The sequence below is a fragment of the Taudactylus pleione genome, unplaced genomic scaffold (assembly GCF_031769625.1).
Source record: "Taudactylus pleione unplaced genomic scaffold, aTauple2 ptg000329l, whole genome shotgun sequence".
Lineage (NCBI taxonomy): Eukaryota > Metazoa > Chordata > Amphibia > Anura > Myobatrachidae > Taudactylus > Taudactylus pleione.
Genome location: NW_028284730.1, coordinates 11,633,516 through 11,652,568, shown reverse-complemented (window position 1 = coordinate 11,652,568; position 19,053 = coordinate 11,633,516). Strand labels below are relative to the sequence as shown.

The following is a 19,053-nucleotide window of genomic DNA, read 5'->3' as shown; positions in this document are numbered from 1 at the left end:
ACTTTTAATGTATGCAAGTAATAACCCAATATAACATTTTAAACTATTACAAGGCAGTGCTCAAGTTGTAATCTCTTGAAAGGATATGTGCAAATGTGTTAAATTCTTTATTTGGGGGACACTGGGATAATAGAGTTCAGAGAGCAGTGACAGGAGCTCAGGTACCTTCAAATTAACCTCTAAAAGTTCTAGCTCTGCGCAGGAAGGCACGGCGGCTGCACATGCATCGCTCCCTGAAATAATGTCTGTACTTCAGGTAAGAAATCCAGTTTTCTCTGGCACAAAACAGAAGGTTCAGACCTGAACCATTATAGAGCAGAACTGTTAAGTCCCTTATCCAAAAACAGCAGCAACCAGTCCAACCAGAGAGAGGGCAGATGCCCATTCATTGCACACCATGTGAAATATATCTTCCAAAATCTGTGCTAAATACCGACAGGATCCAGCTTCCTTGCCCAGGGCATGGTCTAAACCACACAGTCATGACAGTATAGCCAGCCGAGGCAAGTACTGGTGAAAGAGCCCGCACAAATCTTGTATCGGAGGACAGCTCCACACCAGGTCTACTGCCATGCTTAGAAGGTCTAGGTTTCATCTTCTTGGCAAGTCCAGGGCTACTACAATCACCCGACTGTGCACTTTTCACCTTAAGCCCCATTGGAAGCATTGCTACTTGAGAGCACAGGTAGATAAAAAATACGTTCCAAGGGACAACATGGCATGTACCACGGAATCGGAATGATATCCCGGCTGCCTCATGGCCGGGAGCCCGAATCCCGGCAGCCCGACAAAATAGCAGAGCCCGGCAGCAGAAGCCTGACAGCGCTGGAAATCCCGATCGTGGTAAGGTAAGTATTGTCTAATCTAACCTAAACCACCTAACCCTCCTTAGGGGTGCCTAACCCTAATCTCCCCCCCTGTGCCTAACCCTAATCCCCCTTCTAAGTGCCTAACCCTACTGGTCTTGATCCTTTGGCACCGTAGGCACGCAGATCGCAGCCACTACATCCAAGGCTGCCCCCACCCTGGGGGGAGAGCATAGGGAGATACCAATCCCTGTGCCTCCTCAGCACACTGCAGGTACCCTCAGTAGCAGCTGGGGGGTGCTAAACAAGTATAAAAAAAAATAAAAGTGTAGAAATAGAATAGCTTTTATAAATGCAATGAAACAAGTTCCCAGCTGTGGCGGGCACACTGAAAAAGCTGAGCTTCCAGACAGGTTTGCAGGGCACAGAGGAGAAGGAACTAGTGTTTTTAGTGGCTAATTTAAAGGTGCTCAAATTCCTGTCACAGCACAAAACAAAGCAACACGAAGCTATAAACCCGTACAATGCAAGTTAGAAGTATAATCCACCACGCAGCCAAACTACAGAGTATGACTGTGCTATGATGTGGATTAAGATTGGGACAATCCTTTATGCTACAGACAATATACCTTAATATTCCCCCTCTTGAATACATTGGTTTCCTGACACTGGGGTGGTAACAGTCCAGGTTATAAATCCATACACTGTAATAGTACTGCCTGACAGTATGCGAATAACCCATGTTATATTATTATATGTAGGGCTCTATCTAATCATACAGCCTGACACAAATGTGGATATGCAGAGTTTCATTACCAGTAGATCACTGTGTGGCACAGACAGCAGTAATTTAACAAAGGTCTGAAGGGCATTATCCAGAGCTTCATCACCGTACAACCGGAAGACCCCGAAATTGACGTAGCTGCCGCTGAGAGCAGCTTTTAGCACCGAGAAACATATGGAGATACCCTTCAACTTCAGAACATAGAGCTGCTCTTTAGGAAGCTCCCCCAGGGTCAGGATCCTGTTACCTGATGGTGAGAACAGAGACCGACATGGTTACACACATAAATGTACTCAGATAACATTTCTGCATCAGGAGGAAGCCACCATCGGGGGCATGAGGGAGCTGAGGGAAAGTACCATAGGTTGTGATCATTTTACTGGTCTCTCGAAAGAGAAGAATGCCATTCGGAGAGGAGACATCAAACTGTAGCCTCTGTGACCTGCAGGGGAAGACAAAGCCGCAGTTAGCGCATGCAGGAAGGAAAGGGGAAGGTGTGTGATGGGAATGAGGGAAGGAAGATGAGATTACAGATAAAGTGTCCCGATAGGAATATCATAGAGGTCATAGTTGTCCAAGACACGACAAGAAGTAGATCGGACACTGAATGCGATTGAAAGAAAAGCTATAATAAAACATGAGCACATTTAGAGGTAAATGAATGTTAGTGGAGAGACATAGACAAACCTGTTGTGTACCAGCTCTGCCATGAGTTTGAGGATCGGTGTAGTACAGGCCGGGTCATGGAACCAAAGTTCTAGAGCTCTCTGTAGGATGGGCATGTAAGCTGGGTATCTGAGGATGGCTAAGGAATAACACGGAGCAGACCCGCTACTCTCATCACTATGACACACCATCATTCAGTGGCTGGTGTCTACCCAGCATCCTATCTAACATATACAACTTCATCTGGCCCAAGAAGCAGCCATTACACTCTTTGTCATCACCCTATGGACCAAATGTAATGGGTAGTGGGTTTTTGAAAGTGCCGAGATTTCGGAGAGTTAGCAATCAGATTTAAAGGGCATGATAGCATAGTGGTCAGCATTACTGCCTCACTGTACTGCGTTCAATTCCTGGTCATGGCCCATCGGTATGGAGTTTGTATGTTCTCTCTGTTTGCATGGGTTTCCTCTGGGTGCTCCAGTTTCCTCCCACACTCCAAACATACAGATAGGTTAATTGGCTTCTGACAAAACAATTGACCCTAATTTGTGTGTGTGTCCATGTGATAGGGAATGTAGATTGTAAGCTCACTGGTGTGAATGACTGAAATATCCTCTGTAAAGTGCTGTGGAATATGTGTGCGATATATAACGTAAATAATAAATATAGCTGCGCTTTGTACCAAGGGAAAACCAACCTGCTTTAGCCTTCATAAACACTGCCGTGTTATATCTGACTGCAAACGCCCAAATCTCAACACTTTTAGAAACCCTCTACCCACTACATTTTGCCCCATATCACATTCCTTGTATGTAGGAAGATAGGGAAGATAGAATGGAATACATTATTACAAGGGTGCTGTGCTCTTGTGACATTTTACCTCCTGAATTCCCCTAACAAGGCCATTGTCCTGTATACACAGCAGCATTGTACACACATTGATGTTTGTGATTGCTGTACACACACTAAATGCAGGCAGTGGTCAGTGTGGTTCCTGACCAAACAATAAAACCCCAGACTGGGGTGGTGCAGCCTCCGCTCACTATCTCTGTGCCATCACATGCAACAACACTACCCCTATCCAAAGAAATACAGTACACACATTAACAGGATACATCCAATCAAACAGCATCATGAAGCTACTCTTAGCGTTGAATGCAAAGGCGATTCCTCTCAGGTCTCTCACCAACCCAACAAGACTCCTCTAGAGAAAGAAGAACATGTTAAACTGTAGCTCTTACAGCAGCCCAACAAAAACACTATTTTTATCAATTGTGTCTAGTAACTGGAGACCGATTGCTCTGTATATATCTCATTTATACAATAGGACGTTTCTCTGGTCTGTATCTCAGTATATAGGATGCAGTCTCCAGTGTATATATCTCATTTATACAATATGATGTTTCTCTGGTCTGTATCTCAGTATATAGGACGCAGTCTCCAGTGTATATATCTCATTTATACAATATGATGTTTCTCTGGTCTGTATCTCAGTATATAGGATGCAGTCTCCAGTGTATATATCTCATTTATACAATAGGACGTTTCTCTGGTCTGTATCTCAGTATATAGGACGCAGTCTCCAGTGTATATATCTCATTTATACAATAGGACGTTTCTCTGATCTGTATCTCAGTATATAGGAAGCAGTCTCCAGTGTATATATCTCATTTATACAATAGGACGTTTCTCTGGTCTGTATATCAGTATATAGGATGCAGTCTCCAGTGTATATATCTCATTTATACAATAGGACGTTTCTCTGGTCTGTATATCAGTATATAGGAAGCAGTCTCCAGTGTATATATCTCATTTATACAATAGGACGTTTCTCTGGTCTGTATCTCAGTATATAGGACGCAGTCTCCAGTGTATATATCTCATTTATACAATAGGACGTTTCTCTGGTCTGTATCTCAGTATATAGGACACAGTCTCCAGTGTATATATCTCATTTATACAATAGGACGTTTCTCTGGTCTGTATCTCAGTATATAGGACACAGTCTCCAGTGTATATATCTCATTTATACAATAGGACGTTTCTCTGGTCTGTATATCAGTATATAGGACGCAGTCTCCAGTGTATATATCTCATTTATACAATAGGACGTTTCTCTGGTCTGTATCTCAGTATATAGGATGCAGTCTCCAGTGTATATATCTCATTTATACAATAGGACGTTTCTCTGGTCTGTATATCAGTATATAGGATGCAGTCTCCAGTGTATATATCTCATTTATACAATAGGACGTTTCTCTGGTCTGTATATCAGTATATAGGAAGCAGTCTCCAGTGTATATATCTCATTTATACAATAGGACGTTTCTCTGGTCTGTATCTCAGTATATAGGACGCAGTCTCCAGTGTATATATCTCATTTATACAATAGGACGTTTCTCTGGTCTGTATCTCAGTATATAGGACACAGTCTCCAGTGTATATATCTCATTTATACAATAGGACGTTTCTCTGGTCTGTATATCAGTATATAGGACGCAGTCTCCAGTGTATATATCTCATTTATACAATAGGACGTTTCTCTGGTCTGTATCTCAGTATATAGGAAGCAGTCTCCAGTGTATATATCTCATTTATACAATAGGACGTTTCTCTGGTCTGTATCTCAGTATATAGGACACAGTCTCCAGTGTATATATCTCATTTATACAATAGGACGTTTCTCTGGTATGTATCTCAGTATATAGGATGCAGTCTCCAGTGTATATATCTCATTTATACAATATGATGTTTCTCTGGTCTGTATCTCAGTATATAGGACACAGTCTCCAGTGTATATATCTCATTTATACAATAGGACGTTTCTCTGGTCTGTATCTCAGTATATAGGACGCCGTCTCCAGTGTATATATCTCATTTATACAATAGGATGTTTCTCTGGTCTGTATCTCAGTATATAGGACACAGTCTCCAGTGTATATATCTCATTTATACAATATGATGTTTCTCTGGTCTGTATCTCAGTATATAGGACGCCGTCTCCAGTGTATATATCTCATTTATACAATAGGACGTTTCTCTGGTCTGTATCTCAGTATATAGGACGCCGTCTCCAGTGTATATATCTCATTTATACAATAGGACGTTTCTCTGGTCTGTATCTCAGTATATAGGATGCAGTCTCCAGTGTATATATCTCATTTATACAATATGATGTTTCTCTGGTCTGTATCTCAGTATATAGGACGCCGTCTCCAGTGTATATATCTCATTTATACAATAGGACGTTTCTCTGGTCTGTATATCAGTATATAGGATGCAGTCTCCAGTGTATATATCTCATTTATACAATAGGACGTTTCTCTGGTCTGTATCTCAGTATATAGGACGCAGTCTCCAGTGTATATATCTCATTTATACAATAGGACGTTTCTCTGGTCTGTATCTCAGTATATAGGACACAGTCTCCAGTGTATATATCTCATTTATACAATAGGACGTTTCTCTGGTCTGTATATCAGTATATAGGACGCAGTCTCCAGTGTATATATCTCATTTATACAATAGGACGTTTCTCTGGTCTGTATCTCAGTATATAGGAAGCAGTCTCCAGTGTATATATCTCATTTATACAATAGGACGTTTCTCTGGTCTGTATCTCAGTATATAGGACACAGTCTCCAGTGTATATATCTCATTTATACAATAGGACGTTTCTCTGGTATGTATCTCAGTATATAGGATGCAGTCTCCAGTGTATATATCTCATTTATACAATATGATGTTTCTCTGGTCTGTATCTCAGTATATAGGACACAGTCTCCAGTGTATATATCTCATTTATACAATAGGACGTTTCTCTGGTCTGTATCTCAGTATATAGGACGCCGTCTCCAGTGTATATATCTCATTTATACAATAGGATGTTTCTCTGGTCTGTATCTCAGTATATAGGACACAGTCTCCAGTGTATATATCTCATTTATACAATATGATGTTTCTCTGGTCTGTATCTCAGTATATAGGACGCCGTCTCCAGTGTATATATCTCATTTATACAATAGGACGTTTCTCTGGTCTGTATCTCAGTATATAGGACGCCGTCTCCAGTGTATATATCTCATTTATACAATAGGACGTTTCTCTGGTCTGTATCTCAGTATATAGGATGCAGTCTCCAGTGTATATATCTCATTTATACAATATGATGTTTCTCTGGTCTGTATCTCAGTATATAGGACACAGTCTCCAGTGTATATATCTCATTTATACAATAGGACGTTTCTCTGGTCTGTATCTCAGTATATAGGACACAGTCTCCAGTGTATATATCTCATTTATACAATAGGACGTTTCTCTGGTCTGTGTCTCAGTATATAGGACACAGTCTCCAGTGTATATATCTCATTTATACAATAGGATGCTTCTCTGGTCTGTATCTCAGTATATAGGACGCCGTCTCCAGTGTATATATCTCATTTATACAATAGGACGTTTCTCTGGTCTGTATCTCAGTATATAGGATGCAGTCTCCAGTGTATATATCTCATTTATACAATATGATGTTTCTCTGGTCTGTATCTCAGTATATAGGACGCCGTCTCCAGTGTATATATCTCATTTATACAATAGGACGTTTCTCTGGTCTGTATCTCAGTATATAGGACGCCGTCTCCAGTGTATATATCTCATTTATACAATAGGACGTTTCTCTGGTCTGTATCTCAGTATATAGGATGCAGTCTCCAGTGTATATATCTCATTTATACAATATGATGTTTCTCTGGTCTGTATCTCAGTATATAGGACACAGTCTCCAGTGTATATATCTCATTTATACAATAGGACGTTTCTCTGGTCTGTATCTCAGTATATAGGACGCCGTCTCCAGTGTATATATCTCATTTATACAATAGGACGTTTCTCTGGTCTGTATCTCAGTATATAGGATGCAGTCTCCAGTGTATATATCTCATTTATACAATATGATGTTTCTCTGGTCTGTATCTCAGTATATAGGACACAGTCTCCAGTGTATATATCTCATTTATACAATAGGACGTTTCTCTGGTCTGTATCTCAGTATATAGGACGCCGTCTCCAGTGTATATATCTCATTTATACAATAGGACGTTTCTCTGGTCTGTATCTCAGTATATAGGATGCAGTCTCCAGTGTATATATCTCATTTATACAATATGATGTTTCTCTGGTCTGTATCTCAGTATATAGGACGCCGTCTCCAGTGTATATATCTCATTTATACAATAGGACGTTTCTCTGGTCTGTATCTCAGTATATAGGACGCCGTCTCCAGTGTATATATCTCATTTATACAATAGGACGTTTCTCTGGTCTGTATCTCAGTATATAGGATGCAGTCTCCAGTGTATATATCTCATTTATACAATATGATGTTTCTCTGGTCTGTATCTCAGTATATAGGACACAGTCTCCAGTGTATATATCTCATTTATACAATAGGACGTTTCTCTGGTCTGTATCTCAGTATATAGGACGCCGTCTCCAGTGTATATATCTCATTTATACAATAGGACGTTTCTCTGGTCTGTATCTCAGTATATAGGATGCAGTCTCCAGTGTATATATCTCATTTATACAATATGATGTTTCTCTGGTCTGTATCTCAGTATATAGGACGCCGTCTCCAGTGTATATATCTCATTTATACAATAGGACGTTTCTCTGGTCTGTATCTCAGTATATAGGACGCAGTCTCCAGTGTATATATCTCATTTATACAATAGGACATTTCTCTGGTCTGTATCTCAGTATATAGGATGCAGTCTCCAGTGTATATATCTCATTTATACAATATGATGTTTCTCTGGTCTGTATCTCAGTATATAGGACACAGTCTCCAGTGTATATATCTCATTTATACAATAGGACGTTTCTCTGGTCTGTATCTCAGTATATAGGACGCCGTCTCCAGTGTATATATCTCATTTATACAATAGGATGTTTCTCTGGTCTGTATCTCAGTATATAGGACACAGTCTCCAGTGTATATATCTCATTTATACAATATGATGTTTCTCTGGTCTGTATCTCAGTATATAGGACGCCGTCTCCAGTGTATATATCTCATTTATACAATAGGACGTTTCTCTGGTCTGTATCTCAGTATATAGGACGCCGTCTCCAGTGTATATATCTCATTTATACAATAGGACGTTTCTCTGGTCTGTATCTCAGTATATAGGATGCAGTCTCCAGTGTATATATCTCATTTATACAATATGATGTTTCTCTGGTCTGTATCTCAGTATATAGGACACAGTCTCCAGTGTATATATCTCATTTATACAATAGGACGTTTCTCTGGTCTGTATCTCAGTATATAGGACACAGTCTCCAGTGTATATATCTCATTTATACAATAGGACGTTTCTCTGGTCTGTGTCTCAGTATATAGGACACAGTCTCCAGTGTATATATCTCATTTATACAATAGGATGCTTCTCTGGTCTGTATCTCAGTATATAGGACGCCGTCTCCAGTGTATATATCTCATTTATACAATAGGACGTTTCTCTGGTCTGTATCTCAGTATATAGGATGCAGTCTCCAGTGTATATATCTCATTTATACAATATGATGTTTCTCTGGTCTGTATCTCAGTATATAGGACGCCGTCTCCAGTGTATATATCTCATTTATACAATAGGACGTTTCTCTGGTCTGTATCTCAGTATATAGGACGCCGTCTCCAGTGTATATATCTCATTTATACAATAGGACGTTTCTCTGGTCTGTATCTCAGTATATAGGATGCAGTCTCCAGTGTATATATCTCATTTATACAATATGATGTTTCTCTGGTCTGTATCTCAGTATATAGGACACAGTCTCCAGTGTATATATCTCATTTATACAATAGGACGTTTCTCTGGTCTGTATCTCAGTATATAGGACGCCGTCTCCAGTGTATATATCTCATTTATACAATAGGACGTTTCTCTGGTCTGTATCTCAGTATATAGGATGCAGTCTCCAGTGTATATATCTCATTTATACAATATGATGTTTCTCTGGTCTGTATCTCAGTATATAGGACACAGTCTCCAGTGTATATATCTCATTTATACAATAGGACGTTTCTCTGGTCTGTATCTCAGTATATAGGACGCCGTCTCCAGTGTATATATCTCATTTATACAATAGGACGTTTCTCTGGTCTGTATCTCAGTATATAGGATGCAGTCTCCAGTGTATATATCTCATTTATACAATATGATGTTTCTCTGGTCTGTATCTCAGTATATAGGACGCAGTCTCCAGTGTATATATCTCATTTATACAATAGGACGTTTCTCTGGTCTGTATCTCAGTATATAGGACGCAGTCTCCAGTGTATATATCTCATTTATACAATATGATGTTTCTCTGGTCTGTATCTCAGTATATAGGATGCAGTCTCCAGTGTATATATCTCATTTATACAATAGGACGTTTCTCTGGTCTGTATATCAGTATATAGGATGCAGTCTCCAGTGTATATATCTCATTTATACAATAGGACGTTTCTCTGGTCTGTATATCAGTATATAGGAAGCAGTCTCCAGTGTATATATCTCATTTATACAATAGGACGTTTCTCTGGTCTGTATCTCAGTATATAGGACGCAGTCTCCAGTGTATATATCTCATTTATACAATAGGACGTTTCTCTGGTCTGTATCTCAGTATATAGGACACAGTCTCCAGTGTATATATCTCATTTATACAATAGGACGTTTCTCTGGTCTGTATATCAGTATATAGGACGCAGTCTCCAGTGTATATATCTCATTTATACAATAGGACGTTTCTCTGGTCTGTATCTCAGTATATAGGAAGCAGTCTCCAGTGTATATATCTCATTTATACAATAGGACGTTTCTCTGGTCTGTATCTCAGTATATAGGACACAGTCTCCAGTGTATATATCTCATTTATACAATAGGACGTTTCTCTGGTATGTATCTCAGTATATAGGATGCAGTCTCCAGTGTATATATCTCATTTATACAATATGATGTTTCTCTGGTCTGTATCTCAGTATATAGGACACAGTCTCCAGTGTATATATCTCATTTATACAATAGGACGTTTCTCTGGTCTGTATCTCAGTATATAGGACGCCGTCTCCAGTGTATATATCTCATTTATACAATAGGATGTTTCTCTGGTCTGTATCTCAGTATATAGGACACAGTCTCCAGTGTATATATCTCATTTATACAATATGATGTTTCTCTGGTCTGTATCTCAGTATATAGGACGCCGTCTCCAGTGTATATATCTCATTTATACAATAGGACGTTTCTCTGGTCTGTATCTCAGTATATAGGACGCCGTCTCCAGTGTATATATCTCATTTATACAATAGGACGTTTCTCTGGTCTGTATCTCAGTATATAGGATGCAGTCTCCAGTGTATATATCTCATTTATACAATATGATGTTTCTCTGGTCTGTATCTCAGTATATAGGACGCCGTCTCCAGTGTATATATCTCATTTATACAATAGGACGTTTCTCTGGTCTGTATATCAGTATATAGGATGCAGTCTCCAGTGTATATATCTCATTTATACAATAGGACGTTTCTCTGGTCTGTATCTCAGTATATAGGACGCAGTCTCCAGTGTATATATCTCATTTATACAATAGGACGTTTCTCTGGTCTGTATCTCAGTATATAGGACACAGTCTCCAGTGTATATATCTCATTTATACAATAGGACGTTTCTCTGGTCTGTATATCAGTATATAGGACGCAGTCTCCAGTGTATATATCTCATTTATACAATAGGACGTTTCTCTGGTCTGTATCTCAGTATATAGGAAGCAGTCTCCAGTGTATATATCTCATTTATACAATAGGACGTTTCTCTGGTCTGTATCTCAGTATATAGGACACAGTCTCCAGTGTATATATCTCATTTATACAATAGGACGTTTCTCTGGTATGTATCTCAGTATATAGGATGCAGTCTCCAGTGTATATATCTCATTTATACAATATGATGTTTCTCTGGTCTGTATCTCAGTATATAGGACACAGTCTCCAGTGTATATATCTCATTTATACAATAGGACGTTTCTCTGGTCTGTATCTCAGTATATAGGACGCCGTCTCCAGTGTATATATCTCATTTATACAATAGGATGTTTCTCTGGTCTGTATCTCAGTATATAGGACACAGTCTCCAGTGTATATATCTCATTTATACAATATGATGTTTCTCTGGTCTGTATCTCAGTATATAGGACGCCGTCTCCAGTGTATATATCTCATTTATACAATAGGACGTTTCTCTGGTCTGTATCTCAGTATATAGGACGCCGTCTCCAGTGTATATATCTCATTTATACAATAGGACGTTTCTCTGGTCTGTATCTCAGTATATAGGATGCAGTCTCCAGTGTATATATCTCATTTATACAATATGATGTTTCTCTGGTCTGTATCTCAGTATATAGGACACAGTCTCCAGTGTATATATCTCATTTATACAATAGGACGTTTCTCTGGTCTGTATCTCAGTATATAGGACACAGTCTCCAGTGTATATATCTCATTTATACAATAGGACGTTTCTCTGGTCTGTGTCTCAGTATATAGGACACAGTCTCCAGTGTATATATCTCATTTATACAATAGGATGCTTCTCTGGTCTGTATCTCAGTATATAGGACGCCGTCTCCAGTGTATATATCTCATTTATACAATAGGACGTTTCTCTGGTCTGTATCTCAGTATATAGGATGCAGTCTCCAGTGTATATATCTCATTTATACAATATGATGTTTCTCTGGTCTGTATCTCAGTATATAGGACGCCGTCTCCAGTGTATATATCTCATTTATACAATAGGACGTTTCTCTGGTCTGTATCTCAGTATATAGGACGCCGTCTCCAGTGTATATATCTCATTTATACAATAGGACGTTTCTCTGGTCTGTATCTCAGTATATAGGATGCAGTCTCCAGTGTATATATCTCATTTATACAATATGATGTTTCTCTGGTCTGTATCTCAGTATATAGGACACAGTCTCCAGTGTATATATCTCATTTATACAATAGGACGTTTCTCTGGTCTGTATCTCAGTATATAGGACGCCGTCTCCAGTGTATATATCTCATTTATACAATAGGACGTTTCTCTGGTCTGTATCTCAGTATATAGGATGCAGTCTCCAGTGTATATATCTCATTTATACAATATGATGTTTCTCTGGTCTGTATCTCAGTATATAGGACACAGTCTCCAGTGTATATATCTCATTTATACAATAGGACGTTTCTCTGGTCTGTATCTCAGTATATAGGACGCCGTCTCCAGTGTATATATCTCATTTATACAATAGGACGTTTCTCTGGTCTGTATCTCAGTATATAGGATGCAGTCTCCAGTGTATATATCTCATTTATACAATATGATGTTTCTCTGGTCTGTATCTCAGTATATAGGACGCCGTCTCCAGTGTATATATCTCATTTATACAATAGGACGTTTCTCTGGTCTGTATCTCAGTATATAGGACGCCGTCTCCAGTGTATATATCTCATTTATACAATAGGACGTTTCTCTGGTCTGTATCTCAGTATATAGGATGCAGTCTCCAGTGTATATATCTCATTTATACAATATGATGTTTCTCTGGTCTGTATCTCAGTATATAGGACACAGTCTCCAGTGTATATATCTCATTTATACAATAGGACGTTTCTCTGGTCTGTATCTCAGTATATAGGACGCCGTCTCCAGTGTATATATCTCATTTATACAATAGGACGTTTCTCTGGTCTGTATCTCAGTATATAGGATGCAGTCTCCAGTGTATATATCTCATTTATACAATATGATGTTTCTCTGGTCTGTATCTCAGTATATAGGACGCCGTCTCCAGTGTATATATCTCATTTATACAATAGGACGTTTCTCTGGTCTGTATCTCAGTATATAGGACGCAGTCTCCAGTGTATATATCTCATTTATACAATAGGACATTTCTCTGGTCTGTATCTCAGTATATAGGATGCAGTCTCCAGTGTATATATCTCATTTATACAATATGATGTTTCTCTGGTCTGTATCTCAGTATATAGGACACAGTCTCCAGTGTATATATCTCATTTATACAATAGGACGTTTCTCTGGTCTGTATCTCAGTATATAGGACGCCGTCTCCAGTGTATATATCTCATTTATACAATAGGATGTTTCTCTGGTCTGTATCTCAGTATATAGGACACAGTCTCCAGTGTATATATCTCATTTATACAATATGATGTTTCTCTGGTCTGTATCTCAGTATATAGGACGCCGTCTCCAGTGTATATATCTCATTTATACAATAGGACGTTTCTCTGGTCTGTATCTCAGTATATAGGACGCCGTCTCCAGTGTATATATCTCATTTATACAATAGGACGTTTCTCTGGTCTGTATCTCAGTATATAGGATGCAGTCTCCAGTGTATATATCTCATTTATACAATATGATGTTTCTCTGGTCTGTATCTCAGTATATAGGACACAGTCTCCAGTGTATATATCTCATTTATACAATAGGACGTTTCTCTGGTCTGTATCTCAGTATATAGGACACAGTCTCCAGTGTATATATCTCATTTATACAATAGGACGTTTCTCTGGTCTGTGTCTCAGTATATAGGACACAGTCTCCAGTGTATATATCTCATTTATACAATAGGATGCTTCTCTGGTCTGTATCTCAGTATATAGGACGCCGTCTCCAGTGTATATATCTCATTTATACAATAGGACGTTTCTCTGGTCTGTATCTCAGTATATAGGATGCAGTCTCCAGTGTATATATCTCATTTATACAATATGATGTTTCTCTGGTCTGTATCTCAGTATATAGGACGCCGTCTCCAGTGTATATATCTCATTTATACAATAGGACGTTTCTCTGGTCTGTATCTCAGTATATAGGACGCCGTCTCCAGTGTATATATCTCATTTATACAATAGGACGTTTCTCTGGTCTGTATCTCAGTATATAGGATGCAGTCTCCAGTGTATATATCTCATTTATACAATATGATGTTTCTCTGGTCTGTATCTCAGTATATAGGACACAGTCTCCAGTGTATATATCTCATTTATACAATAGGACGTTTCTCTGGTCTGTATCTCAGTATATAGGACGCCGTCTCCAGTGTATATATCTCATTTATACAATAGGACGTTTCTCTGGTCTGTATCTCAGTATATAGGATGCAGTCTCCAGTGTATATATCTCATTTATACAATATGATGTTTCTCTGGTCTGTATCTCAGTATATAGGACACAGTCTCCAGTGTATATATCTCATTTATACAATAGGACGTTTCTCTGGTCTGTATCTCAGTATATAGGACGCCGTCTCCAGTGTATATATCTCATTTATACAATAGGACGTTTCTCTGGTCTGTATCTCAGTATATAGGATGCAGTCTCCAGTGTATATATCTCATTTATACAATATGATGTTTCTCTGGTCTGTATCTCAGTATATAGGACGCCGTCTCCAGTGTATATATCTCATTTATACAATAGGACGTTTCTCTGGTCTGTATCTCAGTATATAGGACGCCGTCTCCAGTGTATATATCTCATTTATACAATAGGACGTTTCTCTGGTCTGTATCTCAGTATATAGGATGCAGTCTCCAGTGTATATATCTCATTTATACAATATGATGTTTCTCTGGTCTGTATCTCAGTATATAGGACACAGTCTCCAGTGTATATATCTCATTTATACAATAGGACGTTTCTCTGGTCTGTATCTCAGTATATAGGACGCCGTCTCCAGTGTATATATCTCATTTATACAATAGGACGTTTCTCTGGTCTGTATCTCAGTATATAGGATGCAGTCTCCAGTGTATATATCTCATTTATACAATATGATGTTTCTCTGGTCTGTATCTCAGTATATAGGACGCCGTCTCCAGTGTATATATCTCATTTATACAATAGGACGTTTCTCTGGTCTGTATCTCAGTATATAGGACGCAGTCTCCAGTGTATATATCTCATTTATACAATAGGACATTTCTCTGGTCTGTATCTCAGTATATAGGATGCAGTCTCCAGTGTATATATCTCATTTATACAATAGGACGTTTCTCTGGTCTGTATCTCAGTATATAGGACGCAGTCTCCAGTGTATATATCTCATTTATACAATAGGACGTTTCTCTGGTCTATATCTCAGTATATAGGACGCCGTCTCCAGTGTATATATCTCATTTATACAATAGGACGTTTCTCTGGTCTGTATCTCAGTATATAGGACGCAGTCTCCAGTGTATATATCTCATTTATACAATAGGACGTTTCTCTGGTCTGTATCTCAGTATATAGGATGCAGTCTCCAGTGTATATATCTCATTTATACAATAGGACATTTCTCTGGTCTGTATCTCAGTATATAGGATGCAGTCTCCAGTGTATATATCTCATTTATACAATAGGATGTTTCTCTGGTCTGTATCTCAGTATATAGGACGCAGTCTCCAGTGTATATATCTCATTTATACAATATGATGTTTCTCTGGTCTGTATCTCAGTATATAGGATGCAGTCTCCAGTGTATATATCTCATTTATACAATAGGACGTTTCTCTGATCTGTATCTCAGTATATAGGATGCAGTCTCCAGTGTATATATCTCATTTATACAATAGGACATTTCTCTGGTCTGTATCTCAGTATATAGGATGCAGTCTCCAGTGTATATATCTCATTTATACAATAGGACGTTTCTCTGGTCTGTATCTCAGTATATAGGATGCAGTCTCCAGTGTATATATCTCATTTATACAATAGGACGTTCTCTGGTCTGTATCTCAGTATATAGGACGCCGTCTCCAGTGTATATATCTCATTTATACAATAGGACGTTTCTCTGGTCTGTATCTCAGTATATAGGATGCAGTCTCCAGTGTATATATCTCATTTATACAATAGGACGTTTCTCTGATCTGTATCTCAGTATATAGGAAGCAGTCTCCAGTGTATATATCTCATTTATACAATAGGACATTTCTCTGGTCTATATCTCAGTATATAAGATGCAGTCTCCAGTGTATATATCTCATTTATACAATAGGACATTTCGCTGGTCTCAGTATATAAGAGGCAGTACCCCATGTACAGTATATATCTAATATACACAACAGTATGTTTCCCTGGTCTAAAGTGTATATGCTATGGTCTCCAGTGTATTTATCTCATTTATACAACAGGATGGTCCTCTGGCCTGTAATCTGGCCACTGGATAGGCAGTCTCTGTTGCAGAGGTCATTTATTTAATTTTGATGTAATTTAATTTTGATGTCACAAGGAATTAAGCCATTGGGGCACAATAGTTTGTGTACAGTTAAGTCAGATTAAATATGAACAGAATAAAGCAAAAACAAAACTACCACACTAGTTCAAATTGGCAACCCCCTCAGAATAAGAGATAGAAGAACAAATACCTATTATATGAAAATGAGGGGTGTGCTACCAACTACCAATTGTCATGACAAAGAGAAACAGACAGCGGTAGTATAATGGTGCACCAACCGATAGTATAATTTAAAATATAACTTTTAATACATCTCCTTAACAAAACAATTCCCCTCCGGGGTTAGGTTGACGAAGTATTGAAGAAATTAAAAGTGAAAAAAATGTGATAGAAAATATAAATTAAAAACAATGTGCCAGGGGTATAGTCATGCTGAATAACTGTTCACTATTAAGTCACCTTAGAACTAATTGACCAATAAAGTATTGTCTCTAACCTGTCTTGTCTATTTAATGAGAGACATGTCGTGTACAATATCTAACTGTCACTTAAAAGACCAACATGCACACGCATGTAAATAAGTCTGAAAGTGCAGTGATAAAATGATCAACAATATTCTGGTTAATACATCATCTCTAGATATTAAATTAGTCTCAGGGCTTGTACGAAATATTAATGTGCCCTTTATTGACACAATAAAATTACTTGAAAAAAGTTTGTTGCTTAATTGCTCACACTACCTGAACACAATTATAAATAAAAGACCGTGGTCAGCTTTTAACATATCTCTTAAATGGCTGAAACTGTTACCATTAATAAGCTCTAGGCGGGCGAAATGCGCATTTGTGGTGTCAGGAGTTATTTTATACTGCGGCCGCATGTGCAACGCTGACCACGGCCTCGGTGAATGTATCTGATTGCCGGTGGATATTGTCAGCGTGCTATGTAATTCAATGTAGTGGCCTCACACAGCTATGTATCCAGACCCACTCTATACTGCTGGCTATATGTTAAATATGCTGACCGCGGCTTCAGTGAATGTACCTGAATGCCGGTGGAGATTATCAGCGTGAGATGCAATAGTTTCAGTAGTTTAAGAGAGATGTTAAAAGCTGACCACGGCCTCAGTGAATGTATCTGATTGCCGGTGGTAATTGTCAGCATATCATATGATCATTATAGCGGTCTAGAAAGCTGTATATTTAGACCTGCTGTCGGCTACATTGTAATCAAGGAATAATGTTACAACATTCCAATACATGCACACTTTGTATCTATGCATTCATTAATGTGGGTACAGATGGTCAGTTGAATCGTTCTGTCTGACCAAATACCCTATACAGTTGGCCATATGCTAAACACTGACATCAGCCTCAATGATTTCTAATGAACGCTGATTAATAAATTGTCAGATTAATACGGCATTCTTTCTTATTAGCCTTTGGCAGCTGGCATTGGGCAGTTGCCACATAAGCAATGCTCATTGATATTAATGTTCTTGCTAGTGCATATATTGTAGTTATGTTTTCCAACAATGCCGGTCTAGCTGCACACATGATTAATTCCGCATAATATTATCATTAAGTCACTATATCTACACCTTGAGAACCAATAGGTTCTTAGTCAAATCCTATTGAATTTTGTCTCAGAGGCTATTTAAACCTACGGCATGCAAGTTATTACACTATTATGTGTTCGATCACTACACAAATAATTTATAATTGTGTTCAGGTAGTGTGAGCAATTAAGCAACAAACTTTTTTTCAAGTAATTTTATTGTGTCAATAAAGATAAGGACACATTAATATTTCGCATATTTAACATATAGCCAGCAGTATAGAGTGGGTCTGGATACATAGCTGTGTGAGGCCACTACATTGAATTACATAGCACGCTGACAATATCCACCGGCAATCAGATACATTCACCGAGGCCGTGGTCAGCGTTGCACATGCGGCCGCAGTATAAAATAACTCCTGACACCACAAATGCGCATTTCGCCCGCCTAGAGCTTATTAATGGTAACAGTTTCAGCCATTTAAGAGATATGTTAAAAGCTGACCACGGTCTTTTATTTATAATTGTGTTCAGGTAGTGTGAGCAATTAAGCAACAAACTTTTTTCAAGTAATTTTATTGTGTCAATAAAGGGCACATTAATATTTCGTACAAGCCCTGAGACTAATTTAATATCTAGAGATGATGTATTAACCAGAATATTGTTGATCATTTTATCACTGCACTTTCAGACTTATTTACATGCGTGTGCATGTTGGTCTTTTAAGTGACAGTTAGATATTGTACACGACGTGTCTCTCATTAAATAGACCAGACCGGTTAGAGACAATACTTTATTGGTCAATTAGTTCTAAGGTGACTTAATAGTGAACAGTTATTCAGCATGATTATACCCCTGGCACATTGTTTTTAATTTATATTTTCTATTCACATTTTTTTTCACTTTAATTTCTTCAATACTTTGTCAAACTTAATCCCGGAGGGGAATTGTTTT

The 19,053-nt window shown here is 38.2% G+C and overlaps 1 protein-coding gene across 3 annotated transcripts in view; it reads right to left on the bottom strand.

Moving 5' to 3' along the window:
• XPO7 (exportin 7) overlaps positions 1–19,053 on the bottom strand; it is a 92,455-nt gene that overhangs the window by 12,994 nt on the left and 60,408 nt on the right. For all 3 annotated transcript variants that reach the window (XM_088443394.1, XM_088443395.1, XM_088443396.1), the window contains 4 exons: positions 3,372–3,460; positions 2,278–2,385; positions 1,950–2,032; positions 1,623–1,837 (listed from right to left, as the gene is read on the bottom strand). In XM_088443394.1, coding sequence (XP_088299520.1) covers positions 1,623–1,837; positions 1,950–2,032; positions 2,278–2,385; positions 3,372–3,460 — 495 coding nt within the window. The remainder of the gene's footprint in view (positions 1–1,622; positions 1,838–1,949; positions 2,033–2,277; positions 2,386–3,371; positions 3,461–19,053) is intronic.